General features: G+C 36.2%; 3 protein-coding genes and 1 long non-coding RNA gene across 8 annotated transcripts in view; 1 reads left to right on the forward strand and 3 right to left on the reverse strand.

The window, feature by feature from the left end:
* GTF3C3 (general transcription factor IIIC subunit 3) overlaps positions 1-786 on the reverse strand; it is a 35,777-nt gene extending 34,991 nt beyond the window's left edge. For all 3 annotated transcript variants that reach the window (XR_014586477.1, XM_083843025.1, XM_083843024.1), the window contains exon 1: positions 656-786. Coding sequence is in view for 2 of the 3 variants with exons in the window: in XM_083843025.1 (XP_083699151.1) it covers positions 656-754 (99 nt within the window). In the remaining variant the exon portion in view is untranslated. The remainder of the gene's footprint in view (positions 1-655) is intronic.
* On the forward strand, positions 6-9,354 carry LOC310902105. Of its 2 annotated transcripts, XR_014586488.1 has the most exons (3): positions 6-721; positions 5,394-5,508; positions 8,649-9,354. It is a non-coding gene; the product is annotated as an uncharacterized lncRNA (long non-coding RNA). The 2 variants fall into 2 exon arrangements; XR_014586489.1 differs by lacking the exon at positions 5,394-5,508.
* Positions 1,222-8,480, reverse strand: LOC310902103 (uncharacterized protein C2orf66). 2 transcript variants are annotated; one of them, XM_083843087.1, is made up of 5 exons: positions 6,739-8,480; positions 5,086-5,197; positions 3,471-3,615; positions 2,403-2,604; positions 1,222-1,360 (listed from the first exon to the last, which is right to left on the reverse strand). In XM_083843087.1, exons 3-4 carry the CDS (start codon positions 3,591-3,593, stop codon positions 2,422-2,424), a joined length of 306 nt encoding a protein of 101 aa, XP_083699213.1. In that variant the 5' UTR covers positions 3,594-3,615; positions 5,086-5,197; positions 6,739-8,480; the 3' UTR covers positions 1,222-1,360; positions 2,403-2,421. The 2 variants fall into 2 exon arrangements, with proteins under 2 accessions (XP_083699213.1, XP_083699212.1); XM_083843086.1 differs by having other exon boundaries at positions 4,177-5,197.
* Positions 9,355-13,457: 4,103 nt separating the features above from the next.
* Positions 13,458-20,274, reverse strand: part of PGAP1 (post-GPI attachment to proteins inositol deacylase 1) — a 33,329-nt gene continuing 26,512 nt past the window's right edge. Inside the window, exons 24-27 of the mRNA XM_083843023.1 lie at positions 19,593-19,643; positions 18,123-18,346; positions 17,654-17,758; positions 13,458-16,820 (exon numbers count right to left, since the gene is read on the reverse strand). Coding sequence (XP_083699149.1) covers positions 16,682-16,820; positions 17,654-17,758; positions 18,123-18,346; positions 19,593-19,643 — 519 coding nt within the window. The 3' untranslated portion in view covers positions 13,458-16,681. The remainder of the gene's footprint in view (positions 16,821-17,653; positions 17,759-18,122; positions 18,347-19,592; positions 19,644-20,274) is intronic.

A 20,274-nucleotide genomic window follows, 5' to 3' on the forward strand; every position in this document is an offset into this window, starting at 1 on the left:
GCACACCAACAACATTATTTATAAGCTCCGCAATGTGACTCATTCCTGTTCCCCCTAATCTTTACAATTAGTATTTAGACTATGGGATTCCAGTTTTTGCACTGCAAGGGGACACAGGTGTGGTACATGCTGTATTTTTAAACGAATAAACCCAGCATCATTTGCTTTAATATTCTTATCAATGTGAGGTGATGCAGGCAGTGACTATTCACGTTACCACTGACTTAAGAGACGCCGTTACTTGTTTAGCGCTACAGAGATGTAACATGACATAGGTAACTGTATAAAAAAATTATAAACGCGTGACACCTCCTTTCAGGAGCCAGCATTTGTTGACACAGAAGGAAAGCTCCAAACAACACTTCTTAACGCGGCAGGAGGACCGCCTCCCTGACAGCCCGGCTCCAGCGGACCCGCCGCCGGCAGGCTGCTGTCAGCACTGCTCAGGCCCCGCCACCTGCCCGCTCCTGCACAAATCGGGCCGCGTAGTCGCTTTCAGACGCCGTCCCTCCCCGCATTTACAGCTGCCGGGCAGCCGCGGGTGCCCCTTCAAGCCCGGCCGGCGGCGGGGGACAGCAGCGGGGCGCTTGGGTACCCCCCGCCCGCCTGGGCCGCGCCCCCGGCGGGTGTAACGTAGCAGAGGGGCCTGGCCAACCTTCTCGCGGCTCTTGCGCTCCTCCCGCCGCCGCTCGAACTCCTCGAAGGAGATCTTCCCCTCCAGGTAATCGATCAGCTCCGGGCTGAAGCCCGACATGGCGCTGGAGACGGCCGGGGGAGCGAGTTGAGGGCGGGACGCGGGTGCCGCCGCTATGGCGCCCGGCTCGCCCCGCGCCCTCGAACAGGGGTTCCGCGCCGCTGAACCCCCCGGCAGGTCCCAAATCCCTGCTTCTGCACCCCAAAAAGCGGACAGAGGGCGCGCTGCACCCTTCTCACGCCAGGAGGGGGCCTCGGCCGTGGCTACGGGGGGGGGGGTTGCGCGGGACAGCGTGAAGGGAAAGCTAGAGCCCGGCCCCCTCCCAGCACCGCGGCGGGTTAGCAGTACCTAAGGGGTACCCCACACAGGTGCTTCACAACGTCTCCTTCAAACGACCCGAAGCAGCATTTGTTTACCTACTGCGAACAAAGACACGTGGCAGAAGGGAGAAGCCCCCCGTTGCACTCCCCCTTTATTCACGTTTTAACACAAAAGCAGCCCAGCAGTACACGTTTGTCAACAGACAGCAAAGAGCCAGCTACAAGGAAAGGGCAGCTTGCACGGGCAAAACTGTGACACAGAGGGGTTTCTAAAGTGCCGTATAACAGGTAAAAAGGCAAAGCAGTAGTGGTTTGCTGTGAGGTGTGAAAGTTGAGAAGTTAACACCTGAAAGAGAGGGGAAAAAAGGGCATTAAACAAAGCTCTTCTGATCCATTTCCAAATTGACATGCACAGTACTCCTTGTGTGGAGCGTTTTTGCTTGTTTCTTTACTGACAAACACTTGGCAAAAAATAATTTAGTATTAAAATCTAAGTGCAGCCTTCACGGTTATTCATGCTAAGGTTAGCGGAGCTGTACTTATGATTAAAAAATATATGTTATGCAAACCTAAAAAGCCTTAGCTGAACACTGATCACAAGTGAATCTCTTGAAAATAGTGGGCAAATTACCTAACTGCTTAGATTCAAATCTTACTGAAATTTTCACCTATTTCTAAAATGGGAGAAAAGAGTTGTTCGCCTTTCCTCAGAATTGGCACTATTCAATGACTTTCAAAATGAGCTATAAAATGATTTTTGTGTTACAGGGTGTGCTAATACATAGATAAGATAGCTGAGAAATACGTGCTATAATTTGAAGCTGCATTTATTCATAATGCAAACTTGGCCTCTGTCAATATTATTTCGTATTTACAGAGAGGTGTGAATGAGTTCACAATCATTTTATTCAACCTTCAATTTTAGTGGTAGAAATACAGAAAACAGCACAAGTGGACAAAGATGTAAACAATGTACGCTTTGTTAGTGCAGTATCTTACATGTAAATTAATTTTCTTAATATCCATGCATCACGTGAAATAAATAGTCTACAATTTTATTAATAGCCTAAGTTACTTAAATAAAATCTGCCTTCTCTATTACGTGTACATTTTCTGCATTCCTCTCCCCATAAAGAAAAAAAAAAGCATGGTCTATATAAATGTGCACAAGTACCACGTGTTATTTTACAGAAGTAGTAAACACCTCATAAATCTCTACCTCACACAATTTCCAAAGAACTTTAGGCATGAGTTAAGGTGTCACATTTTTCATTTCTTCTGAAGAACAAGTCGTTTTTATACTTCAGACAAAAGTGAGAATCACTTGAATTCAAGTCTTTCACTGGCTTACATGTAACAACATTAGAGGAAAAGGCATCCTCATTTACCTTGGTTCATCACCATCTTTTAGCCTTTGAAATAATTTGGAAAAGAATTTTTCCTTTCTTCATAATCTGCAAATGCAGAAGCAATAGGATCTGAGTAGAACATGACAGGCCTCGGTCCTTCATTGTTCATAGTGAAAGTAGCTGGGAATTTTCTGAGATCAAGACCCCTGCCCGAAAAATAAGCCTGGAGCGTTCTGAAAAACTGAACATATTTCATATGTGAAAACAAAGCATGCCAAACAGACAATTATTCATACTGAAACATAGTAGATAAAACATTTCCTCTTATAATGGATGAAATCCTCTATTTTGATCATAAACTGATGCAGCATAGGCGATATAGATCAGACTCATCCAATCTGCCCATGGCTGATAGATAGTGTTTAAGGACCACCAGCATTTTACTGGTGATCCACACTCCCAATTGGACCACAGAAGGTTCAAATGTTTCTCCTTTTAAAGCAGACACAGCAAAACCCTTGCTGAGGGCAAATAATGCAATTCTGTTAAACATTTCTCTAAAGACATGTTCTCCAAGAGTTAGCAGCAGTGGACAATTGATTTGAATTGGCCCCTTAGATTGCTTACAAGTAGAAATATTTAATCAATGCTTCTTTAAACAGTGGGGAAAACTGTAAGAAACTTCCCCCTCCCCTCACAAATTACTTATAAGATCTCGCAAGTGATTACTTTTCAGATCTTTTGCTACAAACAACATGCCAGATGGAAACTTACTTGTTCATCTAGAAGATGAAACATGTAATCAACAGAGTACACATTTGAAAGAAACATAATAATCATTCCTCTTCTGGATCATAAAATGAGCATCCGTATAATCAAAACATTTTTAAAAACTAAACCTGCTGGATGAAGATCACACTAAGAATGTCTCTTCAGTTAAGGGGTACATCTAGACTGAAGAATGCTTATCCAGTTGTTGTTATTGGCTATAGAAAGTGCATAGTTACTAAACCCTCTCACCTGTATATTAGTTGACAAAAAATCTTGTGATAGAAAACACAAGAAACACACAAAACTTAGACTATCCTTCTTGCAGTATTTCCTTACCAGATCTCTGTTTCTAGGGTTATCTAGAGGTTTCCATTTTTCTTCTGGTTGGAAAGGAGCACCCTTTGTCAATCCTCTTACAGCCAATACTGTATATAGACCCAGGAACACCACTTTCCACATGTTGAAGAGATGAACAGACTACCTGTTGGAAGGACAAAGATCCAGGCTCCAAGTCCTACAGAACTGTCACTGCTAACAAGTAAAGCTAACAATCCAAAGGAGCGCTGCAAATTATCCATGGCAAGGAAAATCTGCCTACTACAGATCACATCTGTGTGCTATTGGCTTTTTTGGTTCTACACTAAAGTACTAAGAAGAACAAATTATTCTAAAGAAGTGTTTCCCTTAACAAAGCTATTTCTAGACACTGAGTTCCTTCCTTATGAAAGGGACCAGTTTGACGCTTAACACAAGAAATTGACATTTGTAAATTTACATTTGTTACTACATTACAGCCATTTTAATTGGCTGATTAGTTAAAGTATCCAGTTTTTGTATGCTTCCAAGGATAATGCAAAACTATGGCTTAAGATCACACAGCTCAATATTTTTTAATTGCATGAAATGAAAGTGCACTACATATATTAATAAGTGCAATAATAATACAGTCTGGTATAATACACTAGAGACTTGTTTCAAAACTTGATTCAAGAGAAAAAAATAATCAGATTCTACCTTTCACTCTCTTTAAAATAAAGCTTACCAGTGAATTTGGCTCTGGCTTGCCCCTTCTTGGTTAGTCTGCTTGTAATCTGTGAACGAACTGATCTCTGTACTTATATTTCTAGTGGACTGTAGGTGGGTGTCAATGACGTTAGCAGTTCAAAAATACAGTAATGATTCCATTTCCATCCATGACATAAAGACCCTTGAGAATTTCATCCTTAATACTCTTAAGACCTGTTGCTATTGAACAGTGCAGTGCAAATTCCTCTTCCCTAAGCTGCATTACAGAAAATTGGTGGTAAGCATATAATAAGTTTAATACAACTTCCAGCAGAGATAGCAGAGCTCTATCAAAATATTACTTTTAATTAAAAATAATTAACCATATCTACCAAACGGTGACTAACAGATAATTACAGCTGGTAGAATGGTTTTCAAGCAAGATGAGATATGGATCTTTTTCTTGATGCTGGAGAGAGAGAGAAAAGTAATGTCTGTTTCTAAAACCATAACATTTTAATGAAAGCGTTGCTTTCCTTCTCTGATCTTATTGACAGTCAATATGCTCCTGTCATACTACAAACTAAGACAAAGAAGGACTATGCTAATTTACCTCGGCTTTATTTTGTAGTATCCTTCATCTCAAAGCTGCTCAATATTTTTTTGCTTGTACATTCACTACACTCTTATCTCTACTATTTAGGTGATTTTTGGTTAGTATCACATAAAATGTATCTCTAAAGAGACATTTTAAGACTAATTTTTGATAAGATAAATCTTTATCTTACCCCTAATGATGACTGTTTGTTTTTCCTGAGTAGAAGGCTTTACATCTTTCTTGGGTTTCAATACTGAAAACTGAAACAAAAGCCTAACAATGCTCTTCCATGCAGACAAAATTGTGGGCATCTTAACATCATTAGTGATAGAGTAATCAAAATCCTACCAGTATTAATGTCATCACTGCAGTAAGTGTTGGCTTATTGACAGCTTGACAGGCTGATAGCTTATTGGCAGCTTGACACCCAGAAGTTGACTTATCCAGCTTGTATATTATTCTATAGGGTTGAAATAAAAAACATTGTTGAAAAAAATTGCATAAGAACAGAAGGATCAGCAGCTTGCGTAATTTTCCAATACAAAAACACCCTTAATTCTGAAATTTGGTGTAAAATTAGGGCAAAGTATAATATATTACTTAGTTTGAAAAAAGCAAACATAAAAAAACACCTTTGGTTGTCATATCTGTTCTAGGAATAATTTCTGGCATAGCAGAGTCTATATATGTAGCCACGGTTACGTCACGATCGTCTGCATCTCGATTACCAGTCTATAAAATGAGGATTTCCCTGTTTTGGAATGCCTATAGGTAGGTTTCATCCTTCTCATTAGATATCTGCATCATATGTAGCTCAGAATTTACACTTATGACCCACAGCAATTTCATGATTTCCTTATCACTTTGTGTAGAAGACACAATAAGCTGCTGCTACAGCTGTTTAAACCAAGCTGCTTTTATTGTTGGTGGGTTTTGTTAGTTTTTTGAATGATATGGTATTTTACTATATATTTAGGGGTTCCAAATCAAATACCCCTAGTCTTCTGCAGAGCCAAGGTAAAACATCTAATGGAAATTACAGAAGGTTTAAAAAACAGAGTAGCCTCATTTCCCAATCCACCTGCCTCTAAAATCAATTCTAAAGAAATTTACAAACAAGCTACCTCTCCATTTCTGAAGGAGGGAACTACATTTATATCATTAAAAAAAAGACAAACAGAAAAATTTCATCATCAGACACGAGGAGAATTAGCCCTTTCATTTCATTATGAAGGGAAACTGCAGTCCTGGATTTCATTAGGGTGATAAAGACTTGTAACTTTAAGATGGTTTAAGGAACAGTTTAAACTATGCATGGAAATACCCTAATTTCTTTCCAAAATATTGTCCAGTTACTAAGCAGACATTTTACAGCATTCACCCTAAGATATTTAAGTTTACCTTATGATATTTAAGGTAAAATACCTCTAATGGCTTATATTCAACAAAACTTAAAATATTTGGGGGGGGGGGGGGGGGGGGTGTTTCTTTCTCTCCCCCAGATGGGAACATGGATAGAGAATCATTCACTCAACTTGCTTCTGTTGAGGAAGATTTCTTAATCTCTTCAACATGACTTCTGATATTTCCTATTAGTCTTTGGTTTCTTTTGCCAGAGACACCAGGCTCTGTAGCCAGAAACATGGTTTGGAATTTTATTTCTGGCACTGACTAAATAAATGTAAACAAAAGAGATATTGAAACATCAGTTGGTAACAGTTCACCTTAGTGATGTTAACTTGCATATGGGAATCTTTGGTCTTGATTCCTCCTACAGTCAATATATAATCAATTAGTTAATGCACATTTATGCTGTGTACATACACAATCAGTATCTTTAAAGCCAAGAGCTGGTTTAGTTTCTTTTTAAGACAGGAGACACACAGCTATCTGAAAATTCACCTGTATTAATCACAGTCAAGACATTTTCTGCTTGCACTCTGATGGTACTCACTGTTGAGGTCAACGGGTCTCTGATCAGCTTGGTTTTCATTTACTTACCTTCAGATAAGCACAGGTGTATACACAGCTTTGCTTTCCTCCGCTCCCCCTTTGTAAATGCATGTCCAGTGCCACGTCTTCATTAGTCAGAGCACAAGAGCACTTCTGGTGGCAGGCCGCCAGCACACAGCAGTGATAAAGAAAGCAGGAATGATTCAGTTCTGTTGCCTAAATAACAGATTTTCTAACCTGAATCCCATCCCATCCCACCAAATTTATCTTATACCTATTTAGCTTAGACCTGTTTCTTCTCTACAACAGTTAATACTACTTGGCTATCCACATTATTTTGTTCACTAATCATTTATCCAGTCTGAACATCTTGTATAGCTAATACATTGTTTTAGCAAAACAGTGTTTTGATCCCAGTTATTCACCTTGTATGTATTTCTCCATTGCCTTCATTATAAATATTATCATCTTCCCCCTGGGACTTCCTGTTCCAGTTCTGTCTGACATCTTTATACCATGACCACTGCAATAGCAAACACATTCCCCACCAGTGCTGGAGTGAAGTCTGAGCAGGCTACTACAACTTGGTGTCTGAGTCATAACAGGCATAAAACAGATTGGTCAGTGCCAGTGGTTCAAACCTTTCCAAACCTCTGTGATGGCAAGGTGACCACATTTCCTCACAGTTCTTCTCTCCCTCTTTAGAGGTGTCCAAAAATCATTTGTTAGCATCTATATAAGTTACCTTCTAAATCAACCAGAGTTCCTCTAAAGGTAATGACTGGAAGGGAAAAAAAAACCTTGATTTACAGTTTGGGCTTACACTTCAGATTTAACTTAAAAAAAAAATAATAACAATAATGGAAAAAAAAGAGCAGGCAGGTTTACTTCAGCCACCCTTTTATTTTTCCCCTCTATTCTATCATTTGATTTATTCCGAAAGAAAACCATGGGGGGGATACACATTATATTTAGATAGTAAAACATAGCAAGGTCTTTTGTAAATCTGAAACAAGCATTGTTGCTGTTGGACTATTATGGTACCCCCTAACAAAATTCAGACATTTTGGTTGACTGATGAAGCATGTGGGCAAGCAAGAGATTCAATTATTATGTTTTCCTGTAAGTGATCTTTAAAAAAAAAAAAAATCTCCACAAAGTTGTGTTGTTGCTTTCTAAGTTAGAATTTAAGCTAATTGTTAGAGAGAAAAGTCTGTTTAGACTTACTGCTCATTTTAATGTATTTTATGCCAAAACATTTTATTTTTAAGATAGTTTAATTACAGTTCTTTCCTTCAAAGTCAAATATAAGTAGTATACATTGATACTAAAGTACTATTAGTATAGTTAGACTGACTGAACAAAATTGTATCCTCCTTTGAGGACAGTTGCTAGTTTAACAAATGCTTTCAAGCCAGATGTCCAAATTCTGCATTTTAAATGTGGCCAAATTTAAACACTAGGTTTTTCTCAACAAACTGCCTACATAGAGACACAGCTTTAGTAATTCAAATCTTCTGAAAGTGGCTATACCAATGACATAGGCAATATGGCACAGTAATATTCATATATTTTTAAAATTCCACTGAAGCTGAAAATGTTCATTGCATTGCTTCTTCAGTTTCATGCAAGTTACTTCAAAATAAAAATCCTTTAAAAATCCTGTTCTGGAATTAGAAGCAAAATCAAAACTATTTGTTTATTTATAGAACAAGTTTTATGGATATGATGCTATATATAAAATGCATTATTCAATAAACCTTTTTCCACTGTTTTACATTTCCAATTCATGATAGCAAGGCACATATAAAAGCCTAACATGCATGAGTTACGATACTGAGACAGGCTTCATTAAGCATCTTTACTGTATTCTACGTAATATGTGAAAAAAGTGTCTGTTATGTAAAGTAATGCTCTAACCACAATGCTTTTGTTCACTGTTTTTATTTTCTGCTTAGAATCCCAAGTATTACAAGTTGGAAGGAAAAGCACCAAACTGCTCCACATCAGTACCTGAGCAAAGACTAAAGGCAAATGTTCACCAAAACACTCATTAGCGTGTTTGTGCAACAAAAGTACAGGTAACATTCACAACACTCTACAGAGTATGATTGTTAAGTGGCACTTTTTGTGAATTACAACCATTTATACTAATGCAACCATGTTAGAACACCATACAAAAATATACAGAAGTGTTTATTTAACAGAACATATGCTATACAGTGTACTTTAAGTCATGTACACTTTAGTAAAAAAAAGACAAAAAAGACATGTTAAGTACACACTACAGACAGGGAAACCATCAAACAAAACATGAAAGTCCCAGCATAGCTCCCATTCAAGTTGCCTTCAACTTCAACAACAACAACAAAGGAATGGTATCTTAAAGCACAGTTTTGAACAACTGAGATTTCAACTTTCAGCAATTTAAACATTAGCTGAAGATACATAGTCTCCAAGGTTTTCTCAGCATCTCAAGACAAATACTTCGCTTAAGCTTACTACATTGCGTGAGTTGTAGAGAACCAAGAATTAAGTTATAACTGTTTTAAAAAGCACAATAATTTATTATAGCATTATTCAACCATTTATTGATAATAATCTGCCAACATCTCCAGAAACCTTTAACAGCTAGAGTTAGCTCCACCTAAAACACCAGGTTTACACTAGTTATATAAGAACTCTAAACAGAGGAAGAGTTAAAAGTGAGGTTGCTCGTTAACCAATAGATTTCTCCGAAAGTTATGTATGTGTCTTTCAGTGATATAAGCCCTCCTAGCAAAAAAAAAATAGACAACTCCAATACCCATCAGCTAAATAGGGTGTTTTGCCCAACATTATGCTGTCTTTTGCTTTGGATTACTAGGCCTGCACAAGTTTTCTAGATTCACCATCATAAAAAAAGTCTTAAAAGTAGTTCTGCCCTCTCAATGATTTTCATACTAGTGTTCCTGTAGCCAGGATGTCAACAATGACTAGGATTACTGAAATATCATCAGCACAGAACAAAGAAGATCAAGTTAGGCAATTGGATCAATAGTTTTAAAAGTCCTAAACTAACATACAGAAGGAAGTAGCAGGGAAGACACAAAAATTGCATGTTTCTGTTGTTCCACAATAAAATCAGGATTATGACAGCCAGATTCAGATCTCCACAAAACAAAGTTAGTAACTTCTGTTTGTATCGCTGCAAACAGTGACTGTGATCACCTGACGTGAAGTCATTGTGTGTGCATTTTTAAATATCCACAGTCCAATGATAGTCTTTGAGATATGGCATCTCTAATCAAGAATCAGTCTTACTTAGTACTACTGAAAAACAATAGACTCAGAATTTGGGGGGCTTTATTCAAAAACAAAAAATTCTATAGAGAGAACTAAGAAAAAAACAGAGGTCGAGAAGTGGCTTTCCTAAGGTCTTCATATTAAAAATATATACTATATATTTATATTTACACATATGTATTTACTACATCAAAGCAGGATTTTAGGATCTTGAATATTTCTGTTTCTTTAATAAATTAAGAAGAACAGAATGCAGACACCTATTTTTTTCAATCTTTTCAGACTTTTATATATGAATACTTTCCCTAAAACTTGAAATCACTTATTCAAACTGCTGGAGCTTAAAAGCAAACAACCCCCACACTACACCCAAACCACCTTTTCGTCTCACACTGATGTAGATCTTGATATTCAACGGCTTAAATATTTTGCTTGAGCTACAGTTTTGAAGAAACTAAACAAAAAACTAGAATACTTAGACACACAGAAGTCAAGCCACATCTGAGACTAATTTTCCTTCCCTATTTTCCTTTTTGTCATAATAGAAAGACTTGAGAAATAAGTCACTAAAGCTTTCTGACTTCGAGTGGTGATTCCAAACCACAAGTACACCATACTTCACATAAGTCTTAATCTCTGCAAATGCAATAAAAAGGGAGGAGGGGTCAAAAAATATTCTCCCCAAATCAAGTTTTAGTATGATCCTCACAAATATTTTTGGTTGATTTCAAAAATGAAAAATAAGGCTACAGAAGTCTACAGGCTACGGTTAGAGTGTATTAATTTGCTGGTTTAAGGCACAGGGTTTGTTTGTTTCGCTTTAGAAAGCTACAAGTTTCAAGCCACAGTGAGGAATTTCACATTTCAATTTTGATCTCGCACTCTAATTATATATGTCATGTCTACTTTTGTAGACTTCTGTAAAATATTTCAGTTGTTACTTACTCAAGTCTCCAATACTCTGTTCACACTCAAAGCAACACAAATGGAAAATACGAAAGCCTGAGTTGATCCCAGAAGAGTGCATTTAACATTTAAAAAAGCTAAACATCAAAACACTTGCATGCTTGACATATGCCTTGAAAGCATTTATGCAGTTGGAGGAAAAATAAGTCTTTGCTGGTATTTCAACAAACACGCAAAACTTCAATAAAACAACAGTCCGTAGGACAGATGCTCTGTATCTTTACTATGTCATTGCCAATGCCTACTGTTACTGTAAAGCCTAAATTTTGTGCTACAGCAGAAGGATACTGCAAACCAAGGATAGCTGTGTATGGAAGCGAGTACTGGAATGATGTGCTGCAAAATAACAGGTCTGTGTGCCATACCCGGATTTTATAGACACAAGATAAGCTCTGATACTACACACTTCTTACAGAATTCAAACCAAAACCCATCAATAACTGCAGAGAGTATATGTTTACAAGATTTGTTCATGAATATATGAGTTGCAAAAACCGTATGCATGTAAGAATACAGAATGAGACTCTAAATCTTAAACCAAATTAAGGTCAAAATATCACAAGTGTGACTGGTTTCCATACTCAACACAGTAAGCACATATTTGAGACAGTTATATGCTGAGAAACCTGAAGAATTAAAGTGGTGGGCAGATTTACTTCAGTAAAAGCTATAGAATTTTCTCCCTAAATACTTTATTTCAAAAAGCAGTAATGTTTAGTAACAAGATGAAATGTATACATTTTAATCTTTTAGATAAAGATAACTGTCCTGATTAGAAGTTTTGAATACATTCTTCCATAAATATGAAAATGCATCAAAATATAGGTTTTTCAAATAAGCCTTTTAAACACTTAAGGGATTGTACTATGAATACTAGCTGGAAGTTCTAGCTCTAAGAAAAGGTAGAAAAATTATTTTACTTTAACATAAATACTTATTTTTTCCAATTGTCATTCCCTGGCAAACATTTCCAGAGGTATATAACAGCAGCACATAGCTTTAGGGACAGAAGTATGTTTCTGCTAAAGGAATGGCGATGAAAGTTTTAAAACTATTTACAGTACAGTGCTAAGTGCTTATAAAAGCTAGTTTGATTGTCTTCCAAAAAAAGAGATGTAAAAAGTCAAACCTGAAAACTAAGTGGCTAACATTCACAATGAAATATAAAAGAAACAGTAAGAATTCAGTCTGTTCTATAGCTAACAATTTCCTAGTGGCTTAGTGACTTAAAACAGCAACACAATTAATGAACAGACACCATAACCACCTCCAAAAATATTTTCAGTAGCTCTGATTATTGATGGTCTATAAATAGCTCCTCTATTTCTGCAGTATAAACAAGACTTTTGTCTTGTCTTCTGTACAATTACTGTCATTCAGTACTCTAGGTTCTTCTCCTTTGTTTGTTTGTTGCTTTTTTTTTTTTAATTCCCCTTCTGATAGCTTATAAAAACATAAGAGACACATAAATAATTCTTACTTTGAATGCATCCTGAGATACAAACCAGAAAATGTTTGTTTCACATTTTTGTCTTGTTTATCATAGTGCTCATTACTGGATTGACCTAAACTTTATCAGCTTGATCAAAAAGGCTTCTTAAATGTTTAAATTTATGCACAGGCACATAATTAACTTTATTTTTTAATTTTCTGTTCTGTCAAGCACAGAAGTAGATATATCAGATTTCAGGAAAAAAGCCAGATGACAAGTTTATAGCCTTGTTACTGGAAAACAGACGGAGAATTCGACTTCATATCAAATACCAACCAATACAACAATCCTTTTTGCTTGTTTTAAGTATCAATGCATTGTTTTGTTTATTCTCTAAAGCATGACTCTTTAAAGGTAGCCCGATCAGGGTGACTTTCAACATAGTTGAAAAACTCACTCATGGGCAGTCTCCATTCCTTCTGCAATATGTTACAATTACACTGTTCAGGTTTTTTTGTTTGGTTGGTTGGTTTTTGGCATGTGTTTTTTAAAAACTTTGCAAATGAATACTTAGCAATAAATTGCTATATGTATTGTCTCACTCAAAAGAAATCAGAGCAGAACTCCAAGTTTTACAAATAAAATTAAATGGAATTCCAGTTACTAAACAAAAAAGAACTATCAGACATTTCATATGATGCAAAAATGTGACATACTCCAACTACCTTTTAAAGGAAAACTGAAAATATCACCTTTGGTAATTCCAGTTAAGTGGTAACACTTTTTCTATACCATACAAATATAGACCTTTATGACCCGATAGCTACAGGTGTAGCTACTATTATTGCAGAGTCACAAGACCGTGAAGAAAATCCACGTTTGATTACATCAACCAAAAAAGATTAGAGACTTCAAGAGGAATTCAAGTTATGGGGATCTCACTAAAAGATTCTCATTAAGTCTCTCCCCTACTCCCACCCTCCCTCTCAAAAGACTTTGCTGTACAATTAGTGACATTTGGTGGTCTACTTTCATCTCCTGTGGTGGTGGTGGTGTTTTTTGTTGTTATTTATGTGTGTGTGTGTTTGTTGTTGTGTTGTTTTTTTTTTTTTAACTCCTTCTCTGATAGCTTATAAAAACATACAAACCACAAAAATAATTCTTCTTTTGAATGCATCCTGAGGTACAAGCCAAAAATTGCTTGTTTTACACACCATAATCTCCATCTTAACATGCTGAACATCCACATGGATAAAGTACAGTGGTTTTGTGAAATTAATACCTCAACTTCTGAAACGGAACAGAACAACAAATTTGGAGTCTGCATGTCAGCAGGGATCCTCCCTTACAGAGCAGAGTTCTAATCTATCACAGAGTAGTCTGTGCCTTCTCCCACAGTCTAGATAAAGTTCGAAGAATAAACAGAAATTTTGATTTAAATGTATTAAGAGACATTCCAATATATTTCCCAAAAATTGTTTTATAACCAAAGCCTACTCAAATAAAGGGTATTTAGGTAATACCTACACTTCCTCATGCAGTCAATTAAAAGTCCTTTCAGTGGGTTAGTCTACATTTCTGCTCAGATTGTAAAGCTGGATGTGGCAGAACTAGAAATTTGCAGAACAGAAGCCTCCTCTCCAAAAGGAAGATCATAGTATTTACCTTAAAAACAATTTTAGACATTTATAAAATCTTTTCATTCATCCTCTCTTAGAACGGTATGAATTGTCCTCTGAACTTGTCCTAGTACCTTCAATGATTATACATGGAATCCAACTGTGATTAAAAACCTAATCTCTTGAACAGCTAGTTAGACAGTCCACAATCACTGCAAAATCCAGATGCACATCTCTGAGAACACAGTTTTCATCAAGCAAATGACACACAAAGCACACAAAATCCAAACTAGCAATAAGACTTCCCCTACTTCGCCCTCTGAAGCTAAGTACCCTCTGGAAAGAGGAGCATTAACAGAGAAGTGATAAAGTCTGGGATCTCAGACTAAGGATTACATTTTTTCTTTCCTGCCTCCACCTTGAAAATCACGTAGGAATCACTACCCAAAATTCTGTAACCCATTTCATGAGGAGTCTTAACAACATCAACAAAATTCACAGCTTAAAAAATACCATTAAATGAAAAATTTGGTGCTATTCTATGCTGCTGTAATTCAGCATGTTTCATGCTGTTGGATTTTGGAAGCTATCAAAGTTGCTACATGCTGAGACTGTTTCCTCTCCTTATTGTATTATTTTATTCCACCAACAGCTCCAAAAAATGAGCTTGTGCATGAAGAGCTGATTAAGATGGCAAACCAAAATCAGAAGTAAAATACAATAAATACCAAGTAAGTAAGTAAACACAGTAAATACCAAGTAAGTTTGGCAAGTAAGCCAAATTGATCATGAAGACCAAGGAAATGATCTTCCACAGAAATCAATCTTGCACATTTCACAGACAGCCTTTTACCAGCCCCAGAGCAGTTCTGTCATTGTTTTTCACTCACAGCCACTTGAAAGTACAGAAACTACTCTATTCTTCTATGTCTGAACAGTAATTTTTAGGTTAAATCAAGCTACAAGTATATATAGACAAATTATCCTTTATACAAATACTGTAGCATATATTTGGTTAGATAGTATCAGAATATAACATATTGAGTTAACTTTTCTGATTTACCAACACTATGCATAATCTAACCCTTTGATTAAAATGTTAAGACTGGAAGACCAGCACAGCAATTACTGACACCAGTGACAGTGGTTTGATTAGCTACTAATAACCTTTTCAGTTAAAGCAGTTTTAATGACTTACCGATAGCTTGAACTGCAGACTTGTTTATAAGGTGACAAAACAAGTTCATTGTGGAAAGTCTGTGTGAATTAATAAGTCTTTCCAGCCAGCTCAAATGAATTGACCCTAAGAACAAGCTAGAAGTAACTGAGGCACTTTAGGCAAGAACAACAAGATACAATAAAATCAATGTGTCAGGATCTACGGCTATATTAAGAATATACTCAATTGACAGTAGGTGGCAGATTTCCTGGTATTATCCATACAAAGTAATTAAGCTGGTATAATATTTTCATATGAAGATGACAGATAGCTGTCTCCACTATCTGAGATAACACAGAAACAAGTGCTCATCTCTACGCAGAATCAATACTTCATTTTAACCTAATGGTTAGTGTGATTTCTTCTGCAGGCAAAACACGTACCCAGGAGATGGAATTCCTTACACACAGCTATTCTAGGCATTGTTATAAATGGCAGTCACTGTAGCATCTAGGCACAAAGATAATACTTTACGCAGAGCTAATAATTATGGTCAGTATTTGCCACTATTACCAAGAGTTCGTCCACACGAGGAAGTTAGCACAGCATGGCAAGGCATGAATTTACATTGTTGTAACTTAACTATTCCATATTAATTTACTGTATGGACATTTACTATAAGATGACTGATTCTCCATTTATGATAGGAAAAAAAATGCCTTGCCTACCTGTAAACAGTGCAATATAGCAACTGCGCTGTAAACTCACACCATACCTCAACACTTGCTAGCTTCTACGTATGGACAGAAAAAATTGGCAATGTTTTAAAACAACATTAGAACAAATTGTTTATGAATCTGCTGAAATCCTTCCTGAATAGAAAGCTACACAGGGTATTGTTGCTTTTTCACTCTCACAAAAAGTAAAATGTATAAGACTTTCAATAATCTCACAAATGTTCCACAGCAACTGAACAAATACTTTGATAGAAATAGCAGTTCTATAAAAGCAGTACATTCTGGTTTGTCTAGACACAACTGTGACAGCTTTTAAATGTAGCATAAAATGATTAAAAGTATACTTGGCTGTGTAGTTTTTGTGATAGTCACAGTGTGCTTGAAATTTACTTAGTTTTAACCAGCATACTTTAGACCTGCAAGATACACAAGTTTAGGACACGCACTGCACAGCATACTGAGTAAAAAAAGTCTGTTTAAACAAAGAAGTATAGTGAAATATCAAAGTGTCTGCAAGGCAAACAGTATTGATGTTATACTAATAAGATTTATGTGCTTACACACACACACATTGTTAATTCACTTAATTTTCACAGTCAGGAAATAAACACCATGAAAAGCTTTCTAAGCAACACGAACAGAACTATAAACTTTTTGTGAAGTATTCATGGTTCTGTCATCTTTCCCAAATAATCCAAATTATCATGTTAATCAAGGCATTTCTTTGTTGAAATTTACCCCCTTTTCAGAATTACTTTCTAGGCTGCAATAGTCTTCTTATGTATAACCAATGTTACACAAGACAACATAGTACATGTAGAAGAAGAGAAAAAGTTAAAAAGTGGGGTACTTTGTATAAATGCATTCGTCCAAAAGCCAACATTGCAACAGACAAAGGGAGTGGAACTTTGGCTGCAATCTTCAAGAGTTTACTGTAAGAATATAAAGAAAAAAATGCCATTTTTGTACTCACACATGCAGAAGGAGCAAAAAAAAAGCATATTTAATTTTCTTCTGAAAAATAATTTTTTAGATTTCAAAGATTTGCTCTTTTTAAACAGAATATGTAAGTTCAGTGGAAAATAGTGATTTATAAGCAAGAGAAATTATGCCAGAAGACTAATAAAATGTCTATTAACAATATCCTTATATTAATTTAAAAATAAATCAACTGTAACACAAAGGTGTAATGTATTAAATCATTCGAGTTAACAGGTACTGGTCAAGAGAATAAGCTACATTATTTATTATTAGTAATCTTTCATAGGACACAGACTAACTTTTATGTCTGAGGAAGAAATGCACTATCTGTCAGCAAAAACAAGTGCTCAAAACTTCTTAACTCAGCAGAAACCACATTACAGGCATGTTTTTCAAGTGTGCCCATAAGGGAGCATTGTAAGAACTTATCTACAGTGGTTTCAGATCCACTTTTCATTGTAACTTCCAGATAATAACTTTTAAGATGTATTAGGATTCTGTAACATTTAAAAAGATTCAATGAGTTGTGAATGAAAAATTCATAGTTAAAGAAGTCTTTATACGACTGATTGTTTAGATAGTAATATTTCATTTAAGTCTATATGATAAACACTGGTGATTTTCTTCACTTAGCTGAACTACAGGTCATTCATATACATTTTACCTAGTACTTAAGATTTAACCATATGAGTTTATGAATTTCTGTGTAGGCTGAACAATTACATCTATGTGCAGCACAAATTAAGAAAGAAGCAATAAACAAATGAGAACTGGGCTACAGTACCTTGATTTCACTTCAGAAGTACTTGAATTCATGAGAATTTCTAAAATGCATACAAGGATAATAGCTGTAGATCTACATGGATCAGGATCAAGCCTAACATTGTACCTGCAAAAAAAGTGAATTAGTTTTATGAGCACGTTATTTTTAAACTAGGCTACCAAATAAAATCCAAGGTGGAAGCAATGATATGCTAATAACAACATACATGTCATGTATATGTCATCATAAACTGAATATGAATCACTTCTGTTTCATTACTTCTTGCAACATACCATTTGGTATTACCTCTTAACATCTACTTATATTGTTCTTTCCATGCAATCTAGCTTTAGTTACAGTTATAGTTAACTGAAGTCTTTCATGCTGTAAGGTACGTAAAATGAAGAAAAATCCAAGCATTTGCAATTGTGACTATCTTCCAAGGTTCAGATTCTTTTCTTCCACCCTTACTGGCAATTTAAGAAATTACCTGAGATTTTTAAACCAGTAAACTAAAGATGGCAGGTTCAGCAGCACAATCCATGTGAATAAATAGAGAATTGTAAGATGGATCTTAAGACTGTTAACAGTTTCAGCAATTGTCGTACTATTGGAGAGAGATTGTGTTGGTTCTGAAGTTAAGTCTATCAAACTTCGGTTTTTGACCGTGTGTGTACTGGAGTTCTGTGAAGTTTCTTTTGAGCAGTCTGAATCCTGAAGATAAAAGACAGAAACCATAAGAACATGTGCTGGCTTCTAAGAACCCTAAGAAGGGAGCAGGAGGGAAAAATTGTCCCTACAGTAGCATATGAACTCTGATTCAGGAAGAAAATTTGCAATTTATCCCTCAAAAAAGCCATCAAAAGCAGAGTTCAGTAGTTCAGCTTTAAAGCATCTAGATTTAACCAGCAATTTCTCTTACACTAATAGTTTGTGTGTCTTTGGAAAAAAAAAAAAATGGACAGTGGAGATACTCTGACACCACTGCAGTGAGAAAAATACCGACTTCCTGGAAGGAGGAAGAACAGAATAAAAGAAATAATAAAGCATGTGGGTGAAAATCACATAATCATTCATGGAAAAAATATACAGGAGGTAATGTAACTGGGAGTAAAACATTAACTGTAGGAATGAATAACAAAGATAAACGAGTTGGTAGATGATAACTTCCAACGACAGAAAAAAATACAAATGAAACAAAGATGATGTGGATATGAAAGAAGAGACGGAGAAAATTTAAAAATAAACATAAATAACACCCCAAAATCCCAAAGAAAATTATCAATAACATTTCCTGGCTGACTACTTTTTTAACCGTATTTTACAAAAAAAGAATGAGTAGTCATCATATGTATGCATCCACACACTTGCACTTCAGATCCTATATGTTAAAGTAACTGAAAAAAAGAAACAAAATTCACATTGCATGAAACCCAGCAATATTTTGCTTCTTCACTCCTTTTCAAATAGTTCCCAAGTTACTGGAATCTTAATCCATATCCATCTAATGAGTAATATTTGTCACCTCCTGATTAAAACAAACAAACAAACAAAAAAACCTCGAAACTCCACAAGCTACCTATCTGGAAAAGATAGTATACATTATTATTAACATAGTTTATATCTAGAAAAAAAGTTTATTTCTTTAGATAAGGCATGTACCAAAACTCAGACAAAAACCTGTCATTCTGGTATATCTTTAGAGACTAAATATTTCTCCTAAAATGTCTTCAGTCAAGTTTGTACTGCAGTGATCTTCAAAAGTGAATGCAGTCACCATATAGGATACTTGTGTCCTGGCTTTTCTTTCACATCATGCACACAGTAAGTAAATTCCACAGCCACCCGGTCATCACGACACAACTCAATACTGTCATGGCAAGATGATAATTCATAATGCATGGGGCTTGCCAAACAATTTTTGGTCACTTAATTTTGAAGAGAAACAGGAAATACTCACCCCATTTAGCGTGTTTTTTTCTGCTCTTACATTCACATGTAGTTGTATTACCTGTAAGACAGACCATTTGGCTTTTTAACTAATGTTGCTTCACATGATAGCTGCAGTATACAAGAATCTTGGGCTAATTATTTTTTGTCCTTTTTTATAGATTGGTAATTCTAGGGCCCCAATGGAGCTGCAATTCAAGAACTCCCTTCTAATCAGCAACATCCAAAGTGCTCTCTTAAGGAAGGGTTTCCAAGCACAGAGGGAGAAGTTGAGCTGGTCTGCTTCCACTGTGATAGAAAAGTAATACCAGTGGAAAATCTGCATATTCCTTACTTCCTCTTCCTCTTGATAATTCAGTTTTACTTCCCTTCTGTAAAAACACACATCAGGCCACACAGGAGAAGTCCCATGTCAGAAATTTACTGCAGAAGTGGAAGCAGTGTCAGCATGGAAATGTCCTTCACAGGGTAACTGTATGTCACAGGGAGTTGAAAGAGAGCCCTGTTCTTCAGGCCGTGCTTTCTTCTGCCACATACCTTCTTCAGACCACCTGCAGGCTGCTCCACTTTGTACCCTTAACTCCCAGATGCATGCTCCCAAAGCTTCCCTAGTAACTAAGTATAGTAGCTGTTTTAGCAGCTATATAACCATCGGGTGAATCAGATATCTAAGTTAGATGAGTTAGATGCTC

This window comes from Anser anser (genome assembly GCF_964211835.1).
Source record: "Anser anser genome assembly, chromosome: 6".
Taxonomy (NCBI): domain Eukaryota; kingdom Metazoa; phylum Chordata; class Aves; order Anseriformes; family Anatidae; genus Anser; species Anser anser.